Consider the following 22,938-nt stretch of genomic DNA (forward strand, 5'->3'; position numbering starts at 1 on the left):
AGACACAAGGAAGAGCAGAGAGGAGCGACGACACATGGAGGCAAACTGAGAACAGAGGACCATCTTTAAAGAGGAAAGGAAAGATGCATTCTTAGGCAGTAAGAGTAGCATAGAGCAAGGGAGAAGCATTTCCAAAGATAAGAGAAAAGAAATCGAGTAACCCAACGCTCTATTCTGCGTGCGCTAAGTTGGAAAATTCCAACATCTAGTTAGGAAAAATCCAGTTCTTAAAGATTCCTAATTTGTTAACCACAAATGTCTGTTGTTTACATCAGCGTGGCGCCAATTCAAAGGCTTAACGGCATTACATAATGTTGAGAAACTTGAAGTATTTTTAATTTTCAACAGACCTTGTGTTGTTGGGAACATCTGTTCAGTAAATCATGAAACACTGCTGAATATTTGAAGTTTGTAATTAACAGAATTACACGCTATCACCTCACATTAAGGGTTTTAGTGGAAAGCATCAGCAGGAACGTAAAATTTGTGTTCATAAATGAGAAATTTTCCGAACTGGAACGCTAGAATTAATGGTGATTATAATAAATCTGTGACACTGAAAGGGAACTTTTACAAGATCAACTGCCAATAAAAACCTGACCACGAACTAATCAGAGGAAAGACTGAATCGTCATTTCTTCTGCATGAGTTAAAAGTGATGAGTAAATAAAGAGAAATATTTGTATATATCAGTTGAATCACTTGTCTGTTCACTGTTCTAAGCTTTTAAATATCCATTTTGGTACTAAAAAAGTCTTTCCGTCAAAATGAAGGGTAGTTTGCTACAGAAAATGCCTTTCATGATTTATGTAAAGCACTTTGAATTGCCTTGTTGTTGAAAGGTGCATTACAAATACATTTGTCTTGCCTCCCTAAATAGGCTGAATGATAAATTTGGTTTCATTTTAACAACGCAAAGTTCCTCCTACACGTGTCAGGTGACGTTGTTATAAGTGAATCAATCTTTTGCCCTCTGTAATTGGAATAATTGACCACATATGTTTTATGAATACAAACGCAACACTTCAAATCTCTCCTCTTCACCCTGTCCACAAAGAGTCAGACATCCCTTTTTTATGCACTTCACTTGCTCATCATAGTTTGTTCATTATCAGTGAAAAGACTTGCTTTATACTGATAATATATATGTTGTTATGGAAATACAACGCTTTCATATTCTGAAGATTTTTGATGGATGCATCTCTCATCCAAATATCAAGGGACCGTTACAGCAGAGGGGCCTTGGGGGTCCTGGGTGACATATGTCATGGACTTCAGATGCAGGAGAAGATGAATGCTGCCTGACACCAGGATGAGGTTCCCATGATTCATTGCTGTTCCCTTTGATCCTCAACATGTGACTTAGCATGTCACTAGGTCGTGCACGCCTGGTTTCTGGAATCTCTGTTCACATCCCTTATTGAGTGTAAGCGGGACCTTGTGGACCAGATTGAAGTACGGCAGCATGTTCCTGATTGGCTTTTGCGGAGGAATGGAACTCGGCAGCGCTGACGTTAATGCTAGCTCTGTCGGACATGGAAGCCACAAGCAGATGGTGCCAACAGGTAGGAATCAATGACAGACTGCTGCTCCCATAGGAAAATCATATTTGAGCAAGTTAGCTAACAAATCCGGTGCTGAAGGGCCTTATTTCTGAGGGGCCAAGGAGGCCATAGTCCAGCAGGTACCTGGTACTTTAACAGCAGTTAACTGTTAACTAATGGTTAACTATGGATGAACTAACAACTATTAGTTTACCCACACAAACACTGCTGAAAAGAAAGCCTTGATCTAGGAATCCTTCCGTCTCTCGCTGAATATATACATCCTCTTCTAGTAGACAGTTTGGGTAAAAGTATATTTTGCTGCTAATTTTCACTGCTACATTTTTGATGAATGCACCTGAATAATCTTATCAAAACCATTCTACACTGAGCCATAGTTTTTATTCCCGGGTCATACGGCAATTCTACAAAAAGATCTCTCTCCCAGCACTGCATACACAAAGCACTGTAAATGTTGCATTTATATTTGTGTACAGTAATTATTCCAACACATTTATATTCTTAAACTCTATTTTAAAACATTTTGAAAATAGTTCTTTCATCAACTTCTTTGTGTGAGAATTCTACAGCTTCTTCATTGTAGTTATTGTTTCAGCGCTTTAACTTTTGCTGTGTTTTATATATATATATATATATATATATATATATATATATATATATATATATATATATATATATATATATATGTATTTTTTTTTGGTTACCATCTCCTTTCAGCTTTCATTTTTATCCTGGTGTAATTAACAACTACGCCTTTCCCCGTGGACGAGCTCATAGCTGGACAGGACGCCCCGAGGTAAATGAGTCTGTTGGTAGCCAGCGCTGTGATATCCAGCTATCTGGGATCACCGATGTTACAGTCTCAGCGCAGCAGGGAGCAGAGGAGAGCCAGATTAACTTGAACTTCATCCTGCCTGCCTGGATACCTGCTGGTATTTCTGTTTCTGTTTCTCTCTCGGTAACGTTTGTCTCATTCCCTCATTAACTTGATAGACTGAAGAACATGTAAGAAAGCGACACGCAATTGAGTGGCTGTGTGTGTGTATTTGTCTGAGAGATGACACGGGCACTTAGGTGGGTCTGTTAGCACCTCCTGATCACACTTGTTTCCAAGACAACTGTTAGTCCAATTAAGGGCAGTTGACATCTGGGTGACCCCAAACACGCAAGTTTTCATTCTAATGAGTCTCACACACATACACACACACACACATGCGCGCACATACTTTGGCTGCCCGATTCTGAAAAAATATCTGTGATTATTTTGACTGGTATTGTGATATTAGAGATTATTCTCATTTTCACTGAAAACTCAATAAAATGATCACAGTGTGATATTTGTGGGGATCCTTCTCTAAATAGAAGAAAACAAAAGAGCAGAGATCCATGGGAATGTGAGTATCGCTAGGTATTATTTGCAGCGAGTGCAAGTATATAACTTTGCTGTGGAGGAGGTGATGAGGACGCTGGGAACCTGAAGCCTTCGCTAGACGAGCAGAACTAGACTGAATTGTCCAGTTGTGATGGCCACACACCTGCTAACATCATCAACAATCACAGTTTCAAAATCTGTTCTGTAGTCATCACCTTTATGAATAAAACCATGCAATAAAGACTCAGTTGGAGTCAGAGAGAATATTCCTGCGCATTAGTTTGTCCTTTCAGTTCAGCGACGAAGTTAGAGATTGAAGTCAAACCTGACATATGGCACAGCCAAAGAAGGGGGATTAACTCTGGGGAAAAAACAAAACAGAAAAAGGAAGGTGAGAATCAGGGCAAAGGGTTCTGCCACGGGGTATGAAGGTGTTGCTCCATTTAATTTGCACTTAATTAGCTGCTGGCACCTCACATAAAGTAATACAATGAGACCATTCCTTATATATTAAAGATAGACATGGTGAAATGGATTTGTCTTTACTGAGAAGAATGTCCGTAGTAGTAATAATGTATAGTTACATCCTCCAGCTAATCTTGGACAGGGCTTCACATAGTAAGCTCACAAAATGAGTTGTGAAACATTTTGAAAATATGCATTAAAAACACTTTCAGCTGCTGATGAGACAGAACTGAGTCAGCACATAAAATTTGGCATGAGCGCTACATAAATTAGAGAAAGCTTTTGGACAGCTTTTTCTAGATCTTTTTGTGAAAACACATGGGAATACTTAGACAGAGAGACCCACAATTTGAGCTTCCATCTGACAGAGCTCTGTGTATATCTGTGACAGCTCCAGCTAACAAGGTGTCTATTATTACCTGGACTATCGTTCCTTTACCTGCTCTTCCTGCCACTTAGGAATATTTCTGGTCGTTTTAGTTGGAGACAAGAATGAACCAACATCAGGGGGGCACACGATCTACATCATCAGAAGTATACAAGTATGATGTGCTGAGATAAAGACGCACACACACACACACACACACACACACACACACACACACACACGCTCACACGCTCACACACAACTGACTACTCATATCCATGGAGAGTGTGATGAACACTTTGTAGCGCTCCTCTAAAGGTCTCCATTAATGGGGGAGGCAGCCAGGGAGAAAGATCACTGGTGGCCACTAAATCGATCAACATGACATTTAGCAATACAGCGTTGTTGAGAGTATTTAGTAGACGACTGCTGCAAGTTTTCAAGAGCTCATTTCAGAGGATGACTTTTCTTGTCAATAACAAATAACATAATAATTGAAACAAAAATATAAAAAGTGCAATGAAATAAAGTTTAAATCTACTTACAATTCCAATGTTTTGTTTGAGAGAGTGTGTGTGTGTGTGTGTGTGTGTGTGTGTGTGTGTGTGTGTGCGTGCGTGTGTGTGTGCGCGCGCGTGTGTGTAACTTGGTGTGTGTGAATGGCTGTTAGGACCGAACAATGACGCAAAAAAAAAAGGAAGCAAATGAAATCTAATGAAATGATTGTCATTTTTGCATTTGATTTTTCATTGAAGAGAACACAAAAAAAATGATGCTCCATTTGCTTGGGACTGTACCAAACGAGCAGGTTACCGTGCAGCTGCAGAATATGATTCCCAGGTCAAGTTACCCCAGTAGAGACACAATCATTCATTTGATGCATTTCAGACAAGAAATCGCATCTCATGTTACTTTGATATTGCCATGTTGCGATTATGATCAAATGACAAATGTCAAGTTAATTGTGAAGCCCAAACAAATGTGTATGTACGTGTGTTGGTAATTCGCAGTTTCTTGAAGTTAACATTAACTTGACAAGAACAGAGACTAAATATAACAGCACATTCTGAGTGAAGAGGCAGCTTAAGAGCTTAGAATCCAAATAATTAAAAAAAAAAAAATCCTCCAATTTCAAATGACCAAATAGGTCCTGGGTCATTGCTTCCCAAAATGAGTGTTTGCCTTCTAAAGCCCCTATTGGCAGGGCAATTGTTGTTTGTCAGTTCCCTCCCGAACTCTTAAAAAAATGAGTTTCACAGAAATGATGTATTTGTTTTATAATCTGCAAACACTAAGGTTATGATTAAACGAAACCAAGACAACTCAGCTCAGGCGTAAGGGAACATTTACTTTTCTTGTTTTAACGTTATTCTTGACGTGTAACTTGACAAGTCCTCCTGCGTTTGGTAAAGTCTAGCTCCTTTTGGCTCCAGTGGGATCTGAACAAAATCTGATATATTCTAGTCTTCAGCCCTGAGTAATGTTGCCTTTCACTTGAATTAGCTGGGAATGAAGGCTGCTGGTTTGAAATTTAAAAAATTGGGGGGTGTCAAGTCAGTGTCTCGCTAGAGACTCAAGGGTAACACGTTAGCATACCGCATCCTTAACTGTTAGTGGTTGTGCTGAACTCTAGATAGTGAGGGTTTTTTTTTTCAAGGAAGAAGAACGAGTGGAAAAATACAATATGTCTGCTTGTGCTGCGTCAGCTCTGAGTGCAGCGATGTCACGGAGGTGTGATGCTGAATCAACGTGCAACAACGTACATTTTGTTCACAGCTTTAGTCTTTGTCCTGCTCTGTAACAAAGATGACGCCTCCTCTCGACAAATCCGGGAGGAATATTAGCTTCCAGTTGTCCCACTTTTACCTTAATCCCTCCATTCTGGCCTTAATCTGTGTCCCTCGTTGCATTCAAAGAAGTCAGGGAGAGAGAGAGAGAGAGAGAAAGTCCAACAGGCATGATTCACCTTTACAAATGGTAAAAAATATAATATGGTATATAGACATTATCCATTGATGGTTTGTTAAGATTGTTAGTGAATAGTTGCATTCAGAGGTGGACAAAGACCTGAGCTGGGCCTATTCATCGCCGGCGTGACCAGTTCATGTGTCTCTTGAATTGACTCTGTGGCGTTTGTCCATGCTAGCACTTAACTTGAAGTGTAACACTTTGTTTTTTTTAGCTCTACATTGTTTGTGGATTATTGATCATACAGTTGGATAATAATAGGACATGGGTTATACATATGTATTGAGAGATAACATGTACTTTTACTTAAGATACATAAGAGATGGCAAAATATAACATACTTGTCTACTATCACATTACGAACTGCGCACTTCTTCCACCACTGCACTGATGTAACAGTAAATGTGTCAGGGTGCATCATCTTATAATTGACACATATTTAAACTTCTGGAAAGAAGTAGAAATAACAGTTCTTCCATTTTTTATGTGATAGGATACAAGTACTCAGTAAAAGGATAGTAAAGAAAAACGACGCTGAAGAAAAGTGAGGAGATACTTCTACTTAATTAATGTCCACCATAAAGTTAGAGCCCTAAGAAGAGACAAACTAGAGACGCGGGGTAAACACATGGGAAAGGAGTGGGAAGTAGAATTACCAATACCCACATTCAACTCAACATACACACACACACACACACACACGCACACACACGCACACACACTGAACTCCGGTTGAACTTGGCAGACTGGATTTAGTTGTCTTCTGTGGGAGTGCTTTGATGTCCCACAGACAGCAGTGCCACCCCCATTCTCAAAGCACAAACACACTAAATACCAATTGACCAAATTGTCCATCTTGACCCTTAATGCTCACATCTGACAGAGAGACACAGCCGAGAGGTGGGAAAGTCATTACAAAATCACTAAAACAGTAGAATGTGTAGTTTTACACAATCACATCTACAGAGGGAAGACATAGTTTGGCATGGCTCAGAGGTGGAGTAGCAGACGTTTAGCAACAGAGAAGTCACTGGTTTGATCCTCACTCTCCCCGCTGACCTTGTTGAAGTGTCCTTGGGCAAGATTCTGAACCCTTAATTGCTCCTTATGAAGAAGCTGGCATCTGCCTGGCATCCCCAGCATCAGTGTGCGAGTGAATGAAATGATATTATAAAGCACTTTAAGTAGTGCTAAGGTGGAAAAGTGCTATATAAAAAGAGTTCATTTACCATAAAATGAAAGACATTGGAACTTTTCCAGTCCCTCAAGTATTCCACAGAGGTTGTTTTTTTTTTGTTTTTTTTGGGGGTGGGTGATTGTCGCAGACAAGGGTGACACGTTGGTGCAGTAGTTAGCAGCCCCCCAGCCCCCTTTTCATTGTAAAATTATCTTAAAAGTCTAAATTATTAAATACGTAATTAAGTACAGTGAAAATTCTTCTTTTGAGAGAAAAACGCAAAAGGAAGGTTCTTCTTCTATTTGACTATTCATTTTCAGTACAGCAGCTCAAAAAGTCTGAGAGACATGTTCTTAAACATCTCTCCTTATCCTAAATTTACCTTCTTGTGCTAAAGTGTACTTGTGTTATCACTCCCAACATGTTTTTTTTTCACCTAAATGGAGAGGATGATATAGAGTCACGGAGGAGTAACAATGCAAAAGAGTAGCATAAGTTAGTGTTGTGAGAGAGGGAGAGAGAGAGAGAGAGAGAGAGAGAGAGAGAGAGAGAGAGAGAGAGCACCCATCCTGAAATGAGCAAAGCAAACTTTCAAGAAGAAAGTCACCAAGATGCCAGGCGTGGGAGGCAGCCCTTATTTATTTATTTCTGTTTATCTGGCTGTCAGTAATTTATTCCGGATGTGCTGTTTAAAATACTCCTTCTCCCTCTGTCTCTCCATCTCTTCCCCACAGATTAGAGGGGGGCTGCGACAGAGCTGCGTATTCCCTTCCCCTCTATTGTCTAACAAATATCTAAAAGGGGAGGCAGAGAGCACAGCGGCTCTTGTTCTTTCTCGAGCGCTGAGCTGAGACAAAGAGGTGTGGCAGGATTTGTCGCTGTATGCCTGCACCTGCTGGAGATTGGTTCCTCGCACAGTGGGTTGCAATGCAAGCAAAAGCAAACAGGAGCAAATGCACACACACTAATACACACCACAGGTTTAATTTGGAGTGATTCAAGCCTGCAGTGGCTCCTGTGTCATACCGACATACACACCCACACACGCACGTGCGCGTGCACGCACACGCTCTTGCTCACACACATGCAAAAGCACCTGGGAGTGAATGACGGTATAATGACATGATGCAAAGTCACATGAAATGATGTGTAGTGTAGCCCAACTAATACAGACACACACACACAAACACACACACAAATGAAATCTCATCATATTGAGATGGAAAGGAAGGGATTACCCATGGCTGATTGCAGGATGAGAATATGTGGGAAGGGAATTGAATCCTCATTCATTTGGTGTGTGTGTGTGTGTGTGTGTGTGTGTGTGTGTGTGTGTGTGTGTGTGTGTGTTACCCCCTTGTTTTGACCTCTCTTTGACTTACCTCAAATTTAACGCAAATGGAACATTTTTTCAAATAATGATTCCATTCGTCAAGGGGCGACAAGGAATGTCACCTCTTGGGAGCCTGTGCATGATGAGTGTACAGGAGGATGCATTGGGATGTTTCTTTATAGCACGTGTGAAATGTGACACACGTGTTTGACACATGAATACGGTGAGTTTATTTGTGTGTGTGTGTGTTCGTGTGTGTGTGTGTGTGTGTGTGTGTGTGTGTGTATGTGTCAACACTTACTATGTTCATAAGTGTGAGCAGGTACTTTTGGACATGCTCCTTCCCATGAAACTGGACTACTGAGTCATCGACGCCCAGCAGAACCTCGATGTTGTAGGACCTGTCCAGGCTCTGCCTACGCATTCGGCCTGCCCGTGTGTGATTGATACTCTGTTCGACGCCGCGGTATAGAGACTCCAGATCCATTAGACCACCAACATCTGCACCTGGAGACAGAAAATGTATAAAGACAGGTTTGTATGTGCAATGAGACCAGGAGACTCTTGCTCATAAGTTCCTCAGCTCCTGGGTCCACTGGACGGGACCCTCAGATCTGGGTCTGAGGGACAGCCTGGCAGACAGAGCTTCGGTACAGTGATTGGGAGTATATAAAGTATTTTTCTTCAGAACAATTGTGCTGATCTGTTAATGGTGGGCTTTTCTGATGACTGATTATTCATGGTTGTTTTTTTTTTTAATTTTTGAAACTTTACTTAAAATAGAACATCTTCACAAAAGTGATGTTTTAATGGATTCCAGGCTATAAAGATCTGAACTGTCACCACAGCCATAAAACTATAATGACGGGCCCAGTGGAAGTGAAACAAATTCCTTTAGATAATGTACCTGATGACAAAATAAAGAAACATTTTGCAGCGATTCGTTTTGAAAGAGCATCACCGCTGGGAAAAGTTGCATAACTCGGTTGTTGCATCAGTGGTACAACTTGCTCACTCAGCGAGTCAGTGACAAACCTGTTTCTGGTGCACGTCTGATGTCAATTCAGCAAAAGCGAAAGATTAAAAAGAACATTTCCATGTATGATTTTTTTTATTTGGAATGAATAACTGTAAAGTTCATGTACAGATCTCAACAATGAGAATCTAAAAAAACAAAAAAAAACAATATCTCCAAGGATATAGAATTTAATATAGAAATAATTTACTGTCTATGATAAAATGGAATTAGACAAAAGCTTGCAAATTGTGCAGTAGTTACACAAATCAAAGTCACCCTTTATTATTAAATTACCAAACCTGCATTATGATATTTGTGTGTTTACAGTTACCTCACAGAGCCTAAAACTTATTTGCCAGTGAGTGTTTGCATTCTTTCAAATCTGTTCTTCTCGTGTGTGTGTGTGTGTGTGTGTGTGTGTGTGTGTGTGTGTGTGTGTGAGAGAGAGAGACTTTGTGCTCACGTCTGCTTCTTCTTCCAACAGTGTTGTGGTGCTTTCAACACTTCTTGTCGTGTGTGTGTGTGTGTGTGTGTGTGTGTGTGTGTGTGTGTGTGTGTGTGCGTGCGTGCGCGCGTGCGTTTACATGCTCAGGCTACAGATTCACCCCCATATGCACGTTTCTACTTATCTGAGCATGTGCATGTTGACGTCTGTGTGTCTGTCTTCTATTTCCTTTCCAAGACACCAGTTGTGAGAATTTTCATGTGTGTTTGTGTGTGTTTGTGTGCGTGTGTGTGTCCCTTGTAACTGGTGGTAACGGTGCGGCTATCCTTCACAGATCTTCTCCTAATCAACCAAATATTTCTACTCCCGTCTGAATATATGCAGCAGATGGTGCTTGCTAAACACATGGATTAAGACAGCTCCCTCACACAGGGGCTGCCCACCCTGCTCTTTTCTTGGCATGCTACACGCTGGAAAAAATGCAAATTGCACAAGACACTCAAACTTGAGGTTATTCCATAAGAAACTGTGCAGCCAACAGTAGCCTCCATTCCTTCTGAATCACCAAACACTTCTCTGTTTTTTACCCTTGTGTTGTTTTTGTGATGCTTTATATCTGCCTTCTAAATGACTGTGTTAAGTTTTGAGTGTCTCGTTTTTTTTCTGCCCCTCTTTCCTTTTTAAATAGGCAAAAAGCACTCTGGAGTGAAGAAAGAGAAGATAAATTGTCCTGTCTCCAGACTCAAGGCCATCTTTCCCTCACTAGCCGTCCTCCCTCTTCCTCCTCCTCCTCTCCTTCTCTCATCCTACTGGAATGCAGACACAGTATGGCCTTGCACGTATGAGGTCCATGAAAGACCGAGTCATGCCGTCTTAAACGTGTGGTCTCAGGGGAATCAACAATCCTCCCACAGCCAAGGATGACACACAATGTAGCGCGTGGCGTTACATGTGTGTGTGTGTTTGACTGCGTGTGACTGTATGTTCCAATCTGACAATAAATCACTGCTGCTACAGAAGCTCTAATTTAGTTAAATCTTGCGTGAGCGCCTGAGGAAGTGTAAGAGATATGCAGCTTTTGAATACAGAGCTTTATTTGGAGGTTGATTCAACATGTGGCATGACGGGACAGTGGGAGCCTCGAGTGTTTTGACACATCGAGCGACTCGCGAGAGGAGGGAAGAGATCTAAGAGGAAGATACAGGGAAAACGAGGGAAGAGAAAGAGAGATCTGCCACCTTGTCTCCAAATCAGCAAGGGGCATCCCGCTTTCCCGCTCCCTCTTATGCAACGTATCCAAGGCAACGGGCTCATGGGTAAAACAACGACCGCGTGGCTAATATTGGCTCCTGATACGCTTTAGCAGAATGAATCTGGAAGTCTGAATATGATCCCATATCTGCCCACATTCCAGTGAGCGACAGAATACCCACACAAATAGAGAGAAAAGATAGATGCTAATATAGTGACAAGGTAATGCAAGTAGAGAATCTAACATACTTTTGCTCGTTCGTCTCTTTCTTACACACACACACACACACACACACACACAAACGGATCATTTCTTCTCCTTGTTAGTGGAGGAAGCTGGATTTAAGGCGGTATACTTCACAACAACCCTCGGCTCTTCCGTGTTATAGCTGCCTCTAACGAGGCTGATGTCATAACCGCGCTGTCTTTTAAAGACACTTTAGCTTCTAAACGCTAGTCCAGATAACTCCAACCTTTGCTTATGTAATGTTGAAACAAACAAACAACCACAAAAAAGGAGCACTGCTTCTGACTTGTAAGTCACAAAATTGCATTTCCTTGAAAACTGTGAGTGAAACAATGCAGGGACATTGCATAACACAGAGCCGCAGCTGTACGGTAAGTGAAAGGAAAGGTAGAGATAACTCAAAGTGACACCAGTAGAGTGAAAATCCAAAAAAGCGTCTAAACCAACGTTTAGGCCGTTCAAGGTTGAAAGGTGCTGCCAAACTCGAAAACGATTTAAAACGTTCTTATTTTATCACGCCTCTCTATCATTGCTTATGTTATTTTTTTCTTCTTCTCTTGCTTCAGCTGTTGTGGAACAAGTTTGTATTTTAGGTTTTATTTTGCAATAGAAAGAAAAATGGCGAAGGATAGGGTACATGAGAGATTGAGAGAGAGTTGAGAGGTGACGGAGGTGAGAGGTAGAGCTGAGGCGTGCGATGGATGAGAGAGAGAGAGAGAGAGAGAGAGAGAGATATGAGAACAGGCCTGAAGGACCTTGTGTTTTCTGCGAGTTCCACTTTCAGCCCCTTACGTGATGGAGAACATTGCTCACTTGTAGAACATCTGTGTCTGCCTGTGTGTGTGACTGCGGGTGAAGCGTCAGGCTGGTTCTAGCAGTAATACTTCACATTAGCCTGGGAAACTGTGATCAAACTCTAGGTGCTGGACTGAGATGAACAACACCTCCTGCAGTCTCCTCCTCACGTACCTGCAGGCACACAGACAAACCTCAAACCCCTCATTCTGCTTGTATGCATGTAAACCCACCCCCTACATGTTCATCACCACAACAACAAATAAACAACCCCCTTACACACACATTACCCCACACACACGCCATCCCTCCTCCAGTTTTCTCATTCAGGTGGGGTATAGAGCACAGCCTTATTAGGAGACAAAGGTTCTTTGTCTTTCAACCTTTGCAAAATGTCAAGAATGTCTGGTTGGTTGCTCGCTAAATACGAGGAAGGGGCGGGGCGGGGTAGCAATGGTGGGTGGGTGGGTGGGGGGGTTGAGGGAATAAGGGGAGACTAACAAGCCATAGCAAGAGAGAGAGAGAGAGAGAGAGAGAGAGAGAGAGAGAGAGAGAGAGAGAGAGAGAAAGAGAGAAGGAGGGAGAGGTAATACAGGTCAAGCCTCATTTTAGGAGCGTGCAATGCTCTTTGGTTTTAGGTGGCTGTTTGGCAGTCAGGTGTGGCACGTAGCTCTAATCTGCATTCAGCTGCTCTACTGTAAAATGACTGGCTGGCCTCACTGTGGTTAATCTGGCTAGCAATAGTGTAGGCATGCATGAAAGAGAGACAACATTCAGTAGCGTTTCATCAACTTTTCATCGTATGTTATCAACAGATACGACCATAGCTGATCAAGAAGGCCAGCTAATAGCAATATATGTCGGATAAACTGGTGCATCTCAATGCTCTAACATGATTAAAAATGATATTAAAAAAATAGGAGAGGTGGGTGCTTACATGTTTTTTTCAGTTTGGTCATGTGGTGGCAGGTAGGAGGGGTACCTGAGATTGTTTAATCTACTTCCTGACACATCTTGGTCTGCTCATTCATGTCGCATCTTTTATGAGTTGGTGATGAGTGGCTCGGACGATAGGCTGCTGTTAGCACCCGGGCAGGTAGCGAAACGCCTCGCCGTCCGTCGCAGCATCCTCTGTTAGCGAACACTCACTATTCCTGCGCCGCTAAATGACAGCTGAGGTGGTGGTACACATTGTGAACTATGTTTCCCATAATCGTACTGCTGTTAATTATTTAGATTGGCAATCAGCGATCTAATTTTACATGGACAGCTCCCAGAAGACCATAATAATTATTCATACATCAAGCACTGAACTTTGCCCATTTATTAATAACTGCTTTAGGTTAGGGCTGTTTATTTTTAACAGTCAGTTCTATCACGCTGATGAGGTGTTTTGAGTCGTCAAGCCTCGGCTGCGATTTCTTTGCCCTGAGATCGGTGATATTAAAGGCTGATGAATTATATCTATGCTGGCTAAAGTTGAAAAGAGGGCCGTTTTTAATATTGAACGAAGCAGCCTTTATAATCAGCAGGCGAGAGAGAGCCACCCATCCTAGCTGCAGCTCGCTATGTCTGTGTGGATTTCTGGTGTTTCAGGAGACAAGGCAACCTTTAACTCTCCCCCTCTTACATAACTGTCTGTCAGAAACACACCGGGCTGGTGGTGGCTGCTGCTGCTGCTGGGGGGGGGTGCTCGGTCGGTCGGTCGGTGGTGTTGTAACGCACGCCGATTCCTCTCGTGTCCCGCTGTACCACAGTTTCATTAGTCAAGCTGAGCCATTTCTTCATAGGCTAAGGTTTATAATGCACGCAGTTAACTACACTTTCATAGCCAAATGCCAGCGAATGACAGAAGCTCCACTGAGGTTAGAAAACTGACACAAGTGATTTAACATGTTGACACAAATGAGCCAAAATAGAGAGATGACATTTCTCATAAGCCACAAGGAAACGAGCGAGAGATTTTTGTAATATCAATAATTACAGCAAAGAAAAACAACCTATGTTCGCTTTGCAAATACATTTCAAAACACAGTAGTCCAATCAGTGATATCTACAGAGGCAATACGGTTAGCAAAGATCAATCATGTCCCCAAACTCTCTCTTTAGTCTGTGGTCAGATTTTTAGGAGCTCAATGTAAACCAGAGCGCCTTAGTCCAATAAGACAGCAAAGCCAGGCTGATATAAGGCTTACCGCAGGTCTCATCCACTCTGAAAATGAACTCTCTGAGCGCCCATCTCTCTCATTGTCTACCTATATCAGCCTCAGAAAGCCAGACATTTATAAAGATCTCTTATGAAAGCAAAAACTTGGAAAACATCTATAGCCACAAGAAGAAGGAGGACACAAATGGCACCAGTATGAAGCAGGCAGGACTTTTCATCTACATCTCTTGCGCCTGGATATCTGCGTTAATAGTGAACAGCGCATGCATCAAGAGGAAGCTAAAGAGACAGAGGATGACAGCTTGGTGCAAGGTCCGGCTCCTGGAGTACCTATAAATCACAGTGGTGACAGCCTCCCTCCAACTTTGTAGCCCCTTTACTCCCTGTTATCTTTCTCTATCGTCACCTAAAATGTAAAATTATGTCATGATTCAAGTTGGCATAAGCATGTTTTGATTTGAAATTAACAAAGTCAGAAAATTAGGCAAAAATTCACTGTCAATTAGCAATTTTCTTTCATCCACTACCTTTAGCATTTTTAGCATAATATGTTTGAGTCAGGGCAGCACGGTGGTGCAGTGGTCAGCACTGTCACCTCCCAGCAAGAAGGTTCCGGGTTTGAGTCCCGGCTCCGGCACGGGATATTTCTGTATGGAGTCTCCATGTTCTCCCTGTTCCTGCGTGGGTTCTCTCTGGTACTCCAGCTTCCTCCCACAGTCCAAAGACATCAAGAGGGGACGAGGCTGATTGATACTCTAAATTGACTGTAGGTGTGACTGTGAGTGTGAATGGTTGTTTGTCTCTATGTGTTGGCCCTGAGATGGACTGATGACCTTTCCAAAGAAAATGGATGGATGGATGTTTTACTCATTTCAAGAGGAAGTCCACACTTCTACCACCACTATTGTTTTTTTTTTTGGATAATCCTCTTATGTTGCAGTGTGGCACTTTTCATAACACACCGGTGGAATATGTAGGCACTAGAGGAGCTCCAACACAGGAACCCACACAGCAACTCTGTCAAAGGAACATCAGTGAGTTTTGTGTGTCCGTCAAAGCTGACAGCAGCGGGCAACCTGTCTGAGAACCTGACATTAGCTGCTCTCAGCCCGTTGGCTCTGACCTCCAGCACCAAAGGAATGTCTATTCTATCTGTACTTCACTGCACGAACGCCAGAAAGCTTCCTCCATGTCCCCACATGCCCTGAATCATCACACACGCCATGTTAAATGTGGCTCGTGGTTGTTGTCGCTGTCTGATGTGAGTCAAAGGTAGGTGTGACTCACACATGTGTAAGCGTAAACAGACTGGGCTGACAGAGCCCTCCAAATCTGGTGCAAAATAATAATTTTTTGTGTGCTGCTGCTATGATAAGGGTCTGGTTACATTTAGGGAACATTCATGGGTGATCATACCAGATACACGCAAGACACACAGTGCATCAAATGGACTTTGATGCTCATGAAATAGTTGCATTGTTTTCAACCTCCATTAAAAGTCAAATTTGTAGTAGGACTGTGCAATAAACTTGATCCAACAAGTATATCCCATCAATATCAATATCATATCACTAAAACGTGATAAAATAGAATTGTGACCCCAGAATGTGAGGGCAGCCACACTTCAGTGTGTTACTGTTAAGTGAATGACAGCAATATTGAGTGACAACAGCATACAATGGTGTAACTTTGCAATTACAACTGTAATAAATTGGAATGTCAATCTTTAGTACAATTGAGTAAAAAAAAATTGAACTGAAACGTCAACACGGTGTTGTATACATCTCATCAGATTACTCAGGTGGCATCAAGCAGTATTTTAAGCAGTACTTTGAAATTTTCAGGAAATTATACATTTGTATAGTATACAGAGTATGACATCACAATATTCCATAAAGTGGTAAAATTGTACTGTGACCAAAATATCGCAATAATTATCGTGTAGTGAATACCAAGCCCTAGTTTGTAGAATTAGGAGGGATTATTTTTCAGAAATTGAGTGTATTACTCTGTGTTTATGATGTTAAAACAATATATATTCACAGGGAGCGGTTCATCTCTGACAGAGCCCACTATGTCTTACTTACTACAACAGCACAGATGGGAAAAATTAAGTAAAAATTTAAACTATAAACAGTTATTGGTACAATTGTCAGCTAACAAATTGATTTCCATGTGAGGATCAATCAAGACTGAGAAGTCGTCCTGCAGGCTACCGTAGGTTTTCTGCTTGAGGTCATTTATTGCGATATCCTCCTTCCCTGCTACAAAGATTCTATTCACACTGGTCCTTTAACAGAGATGTTCAGAAACAGCATGTAGAACTTATGTAAGAAGCATTATGACATCAACCTCTATTAAAACTCTTGTCACTCATCCCTCATTTTCCCCTCCCGTCGTCCCCGGTGCTATCCTCATTTCTCCTTCCTTCACCCAGAGCCGCAGGCAATGTCCTGTCCTGTCTTGGCTGGGAAGGACTCAGAGAGCAGCCAGCGCCAGCCACAAGAGACACCCACCTCTACAGCTATTATGACAGGCCAGCCAGCCAAACAACTGTCAACCTGGGTACTGTAGTGAGGAGGAAGAGGAGGGAGAGGAGGACAGGGAGAAGACAAAGAGAAAAGTTGAGGATATGGTTGACAATATGGCAGAGGCAAGGCAAAAAAGTGGTAAGACTTGAAAATAGGGTTCCAGCAGTTTGCATTGGCACTTCAAACCGCTCTTCTGCGATGAAACGAGAGAGTCTCTCAAGATGCGACAAGGAGCCGTGTCGAACACAATAAGTCAGCTTTGTTTTTGATGATTCTGTCTGTTTGTTTGTTTCTCTAACCTCCGTCTCCCTACATTTCATGTTTGTTTCACTCATTTTTGTTTTTTGTTTTTTTGTGAAGAGAGAGAGGTCATAAAAGTGCTGTTAAAACCAGGAGGATTTCACAAGAAAATAAATATTACCCACAGGCAAAAGCAGGTGGAAATCAAATAAATGCTCACACTGCAGGTCACTCTGACAAGTACCTTCGCTGGTAGACCTGCTGACCGACAACCACCTCCGAGTGCTTCCTGTTGTTCCTCTCCTGCTTCCTTCATTTCCTCTATTACCCATTAAATATACTGTTCAAAGTGCTTCTGAGAGGGTATATATGGATTAAGTGTGTGACAGAAAGGGAAAGTCTATCTAAAGGTGTGAGTCAATATGTATGCAAATGTTCTCTCTGTGCAGCTCACAAGCAGAGCAGCGCCCAAGCTTGTCATGGGGCGACAGGATGAGGATTTATCATCCAATATCACCTCATCATAAATGATAATGATCAACACATAAGCTGGGCTGTAACATGGTTATATGCCAACTCTGACCCAGCTATCCACATGAGCAGTAAATCAGCAGAGATTACATCGCAATATTTTAAACATTTAAGGTGGAAATCCACCAAACATTTGGACACAAGCAGTCAAATAAAACTAAAAGTGTTCTGGCATTTAAGAACTGGCATGCTCTTGCACCAAGAAATATAACTGCATAGTCAGCCCAGACGCGCGCACACACACACACACACACAGACGGAGTTCTTTTCAATTGAACAGTGCTCCAGCCAGACGGGAGAGAATTAATAAGGCACTACAGTGTATCGGTGTTACTAAATTGGCAGTGTTTCATAACAAAGTCTTTCAGCACTGTTATCAATTAGAAACAATTAAAAAAGCCATTCATCATTCTCACAAAGCCGACTCCATACAGGGAACGGCGCTGACAGAGAAGCTGATAAAATGTAATCAAAACCAGCATCAGTTAGCTCTCATTAACTGAGGCTAATCTCGACAGAGCGGAGGTATATGTTTAGGGAAGGATCACACCTCCAACTAGCTTCTCCGGTCTGAATGCTGCTCACGTCTGTCAAACCAGCACATGACCACTGAAGCAGAATCTGTGCTGGAGAAGAAAAAAAAAAAAGATAGAAGTGACAACAGGGGAGAAAAACAGGATTGGAACAGGTTTAAAGTCAAGCTGTGAAGAAACTTCAAAACATGCTAGAGAAATCACATAAACAAGTCTATCCCTGATCCCTTGGCAATCGACAGCGAGATACGTGTCTGCTCAAATATGAAGCCATGTGCTGATCTATCTGTGTGCATTCTGTTGACTGACATACAGTTTTCTGCATTCCTACTTTTGTGGAAAATATTGTTTAAGTGATACCCAAAAAGTCCCTTTGGAGTACTCACAGAAAGGTGCCTTGAGCTTTCCAAGATTCCTCACCGCTTTGTCACTTCTTTGAGGCTCCAGAGTACAGAAAGAGTCAACCATATTAGCTCGAAGCTAATGGAGACTTAGCCAAAATGTCAGTTTATTAACCCAAGAGTGAACTGTCTGTTAAAATGCACGTCATTGTTATTCAGCCCAAAAAGTCTTTGTAGACATTTCACAACAGCACCGTGCAACCACTTGGCGCTTCAATTCAACCATCTGGCTAGCACGTGTTCATGCTAGCACTTGTTCATGCTATCACCTGTTTCAGCTCAAATAAAAGTGACTGTGGTTTACTGAGCATAAGGGTGTATAAATAAGATGTGGGTTATACTGGATGTGTGCTCAAGAGTTATTAAATGTTTAAATGTTTCAGCAGTTTTGCCTTTTTTTTTTTTTTAGCCGCAGCCGTCGTTAGCCATCAGCTGCTATTACCTTCAAGCAAAGAAGAGACACAGTGATGACAACAAAAAAAAAAGCTCTGTGAGCTCAAAATTTTTGCTTTAGGTATTGCTTTAATGTTCAAATTAGAGTTTTTGGTAACCAGGTAACAGTGGGAAAATGTCTGTCCTTCCCTGTACCCCTGAACATCAAACCTCCCCAGTTCTCAGCCCCGCCCCCCTCCCCTCCAGAAACAACCATGAAGGACAGGGTGAGGCTCACCTCCCAGGCACATAGCTAATAAATGCGTGTAAAGGTAACTTGAACCGGGGGAAGCTACCCCCATGGCCTCCCCTATCTCCATAATAATAATGAAGCTCCAATGTAATCAAATCACCGTACACACAGGCAGATGGCAAATAAGGCAGTGGCCACCGTGGCTTCTCGATTGGATCACGACAAAGTTTGTGACCATATTAATTAGTCATTTCTTTGCCTTCAGTATCTATTTAGCATGAACTAAAATTTAAAATGATTGAACATGTGGCCACATCTGTTCATGAGCTCAAGGTATGCAGACTATAGTTTTCACTGAAGCAGATAAAAGACGCCGTATGATAGCGTGCAGACTTGTGCTAAATATGGCTTAAGATGCATGTTCATTTATTGGAGAGGACGAGGGTAGTAAAGTGGAAGATGTTATTTTAGGCATTCAAGGTTTCCAGAGCCACGAGGGTAAGGATGCCAGGCCACAGTAGTGAGGAACTCATGCTAAGAGGGGGAAAAAATGTGGGATTAAATGTAGGTAGACTAAACCTCAAAGGAAATATTTAGATTTGTCCAGGTTCTGGAGGGTTGCATCATGTTTCAGCACAACTGGTAAAGACCAGGTTACAGTAGAGGGCAGCAAATAATCCACATTGGAGTATAAGAATAAAAAAAGCTGTGTTGCTATCATGAAGTGTGAATATAACTATATGGCATATTAAGAATTTGCTCTGGTTTTCTTGTGACTTTTTCAATCTATCAGTCGCAAAATTTACAAATTTATATACAATTTCATAACCACACAGACAGCATTTAGTGTCTGTAACTGGACATTGTCCGAGGGCTGATGAGGAGGAAATTAATAAACTAGTCCTCAATCGTATTCTTCAGAAATGTAAAGAAATTCAGACAAACACATCCACCTGGAGTATTACTCTGTTAGCTGCTGTAGAAAAAGAAAATACGTTTCAAAATAAAAATCCTCAAGATAAAAGTCTTCTGACATTTTTGAGGTATACACCACATACTGTACATAATACCAAGATTAGAACTGTACAAAATTCTGATGAGCCGTTTATGCAGATTTTATTGTTTAGCGTTTGTGCTATCAGAACTTTGGTTCCTTTAATGTCACAATTAGCATAAAAGAATGTCATTATGGGATTAAGACTGTGTTGTAATCTGATGAACAGTTTCCATGTCGTAGGGTTGAGCTGTACAATTCATTAATTCATATTTTTGCATCAATTCTAACCCAAAAAGAGCTGCAGCCTAATGGTTCAATGAATTCACAAAGGTGTACTCAATTACGATGGTTTTGCAATTACAAAACTCATTCAAGGATTTAAAAAAAGATTCAGATCTACTGAAGAGAATTTGATAGCTGTGAAAGTGACATATGATCTACTTTATGTTTGGTTTAAGCATTCAGGCTACAACTCCGCATAACAATAACCCACAAAAAAAAAAGTCAAATTATCCTTGATAATCAATAGTTTAAGACTTGATCAACAAAAACAGCTGGGGGTAGAACAGATGACCCTCTCTGGGAGACATAACAGGCTGCTGTGTGTCCTCTGGCCAGATTTAATAAAGAGAGGTTATTATAAAGGAATATTTTCCCAGCTCTACAAATCGAGGGACAAGCCTGTCTCATTCTCCTCGCTCTGTAGAGCAAGTAATGCCTACTAATCCCAGACACAGGAAAAGTCTGGAGAGAGAGAGAGAGAGAGAGAGAGAGAGAGAGAGAGAGAGAGAGAGAGAGAAAGAGGATGGTGATGGTGGGGGAGCTGATTTCTCTATTTACAGTTTTTATACTAAAGTACATAAGTTTGTCCTTCAGTCTTTCACACCCGAACCTCTGACCCCGTCATGCTGGATTGTGAGAGTTTGTGTGCGTGTTTGTTTGTGAGTGTGTGTGTGTGTGTGTGTGTGTGTGTGTGTGTGTGTGTGTGTGTGTGTGTGTGTGTATATGTGTGTGTGTCCACTGTCACCAAAACAGGCCTGGTGTGCAGGACTAGACACAGACCAAAGAATAACAATCCCAAACTGTTTACTTTGAGGGGCTTAAACTGGCATACACACACCTACACACACACACACACACACACACACACACACACACAAACACACACTCACAGGAAGCTTCCAGGACCATCCTATCCAATGCGATGTAATCAGATATCTATTGTTTCCTATTCCTGCTACTTCATCCTCCACCGTACAGAAGAAAGCAAAAGGATGAGAAGCAAAAGTGGATTCCTCTGTTTTGTCTTCCTCCACCTCTCTGTTTAAGGGAGTAATATGTCTCCATCTCTGTCTATGCTATTGTAATGGAGTAGGTCTCACTACGCTGCCTGAGGAAATTGCCTTATAGTCCCTCTGCCCCTCTTCTATATGTGGACACACACACTTAAACAGACCACACACATACACACACTCTCTCATGGCCTCAGTGACACGACTTAAATATTGATGACCTGATTCTCTCTCATTAATAATAGCTGCCACACTGATTACTGTGAATACAACTATGTAGTTTGTGTGTGTGTGTGTGTATGTGTGTGTCTGAGTACACATATGGACGAGTGCCTACTCACAATGCATGAGCCAAGTATTTGTTCTGCCTCTCATTGGCGTATTACACTGTGAATCCCTCCAAAAGGATTACTGACATTGCATTACTGAGGTAAATTAAATAATACTGAATTACATAACAGTGAAAATGTCAAAGGTTAATATGCGTTGATAAATCTATTGTCAGTTTGTGTGTTTGTTTTTGAGAGGGAGGGAGAAATGAAGGGAAGGGGGGTAGTGGGCGTATATGGATAATATGAGCAGACGTGCACATGCACACATGAAAAAGAATTAAAGATGGGTAAAAGCAACACACACACACACACACACACACACACACAGATGCAAATAGACTTACAAATAGATAAAACAGCACAGACGGGCACTCGCTCAGTTAAGCCGTGCAAGAGGCGTGTGAGATGCAGTCGGCTTAAGGTAGATTAGTAGTAGACACAACACAAACACGTACTGGGGCCAAGAGAAAGCACGAGTAGACATCAGTATCCATCGGGTTGTAATGGAGAACTTTTTGCATCCCCCCTTTGGCTAAGAATAGCAACAGCTAGCCATGAAAGAGGAGAGAAAAGGAGGTTGCGGGCAGAGAGAGGAGTGTGAAATGATGAGCTGTGTGTCCTTTAGTAATGATGAGCCAGCAAATTGAAGCCGAACATGTGGTCAACGGAAAGAAAGCCAGCAGGAGGGGTTTATCAATTGAAAATGTTGCTGACACTAAATCAAAGAGCAATAATTTACTTAAAGATAATCAATGTTAAATAAACATGCCGATTCTGAGAGTAATATATTTTGTACTACGTTTCTGAGGGGGAACAGTGTACTCGGTGTGCTAAACTGAGACTTGTCAGTCCACTTTAACATCAGACAGGATGTTACAGTATCTTCCTCTACTGTTTTCCATACATGCAGCACTTTGAGTTTTTGTAAATGGGCACATGCCCAGGCTACAGTATACCACCGAACCCACTAAGTTTTCCATTTTGCTGATGAATTACATTGAACTGAGTTGCGACAGGAAGAGAGAAAAAGTGAAGGAACGAGAGGAAGAGAAAAGCCAATCTGTGGATTGTCACGCAGTTCCTGGGGAAGAGAAGCTCCTGCTTGCACATATAGAAACGAGGCAGCTTCTCTCAGTTTGTCATCGTGATCCATGCAACGCTTTGTATCTCAACATGTCCGAACGCGTCTTTATCACGACTCTCCAAAATGACAATTTCGGGGTAATTTTTGTTCTCTGTAAAGGAATTCAAGTGCCGTTGTAAATGACAAAAGGAATTCTGGGGAC

The 22,938-nt window shown here is 41.8% G+C and overlaps 1 protein-coding gene across 2 annotated transcripts in view; it reads right to left on the reverse strand.

Moving 5' to 3' along the window:
• The window catches only part of LOC147250944 (uncharacterized), a 114,359-nt gene that overhangs the window by 23,581 nt on the left and 67,840 nt on the right, over window positions 1–22,938 (reverse strand). For both annotated transcript variants that reach the window (XM_086221416.1, XM_086221415.1), the window contains exon 4: window positions 8,549–8,754. In XM_086221416.1, the coding sequence (XP_086077542.1) occupies window positions 8,549–8,754 (206 nt within the window). The remainder of the gene's footprint in view (window positions 1–8,548; window positions 8,755–22,938) is intronic.

This window comes from Aulostomus chinensis, chromosome 13 (genome assembly GCF_037954235.1).
Source record: "Aulostomus chinensis isolate RoL2024-O1b breed Wild chromosome 13, RoL_Achi_v1.0, whole genome shotgun sequence".
In the NCBI taxonomy this organism is placed as follows: domain Eukaryota; kingdom Metazoa; phylum Chordata; class Actinopteri; order Syngnathiformes; family Aulostomidae; genus Aulostomus; species Aulostomus chinensis.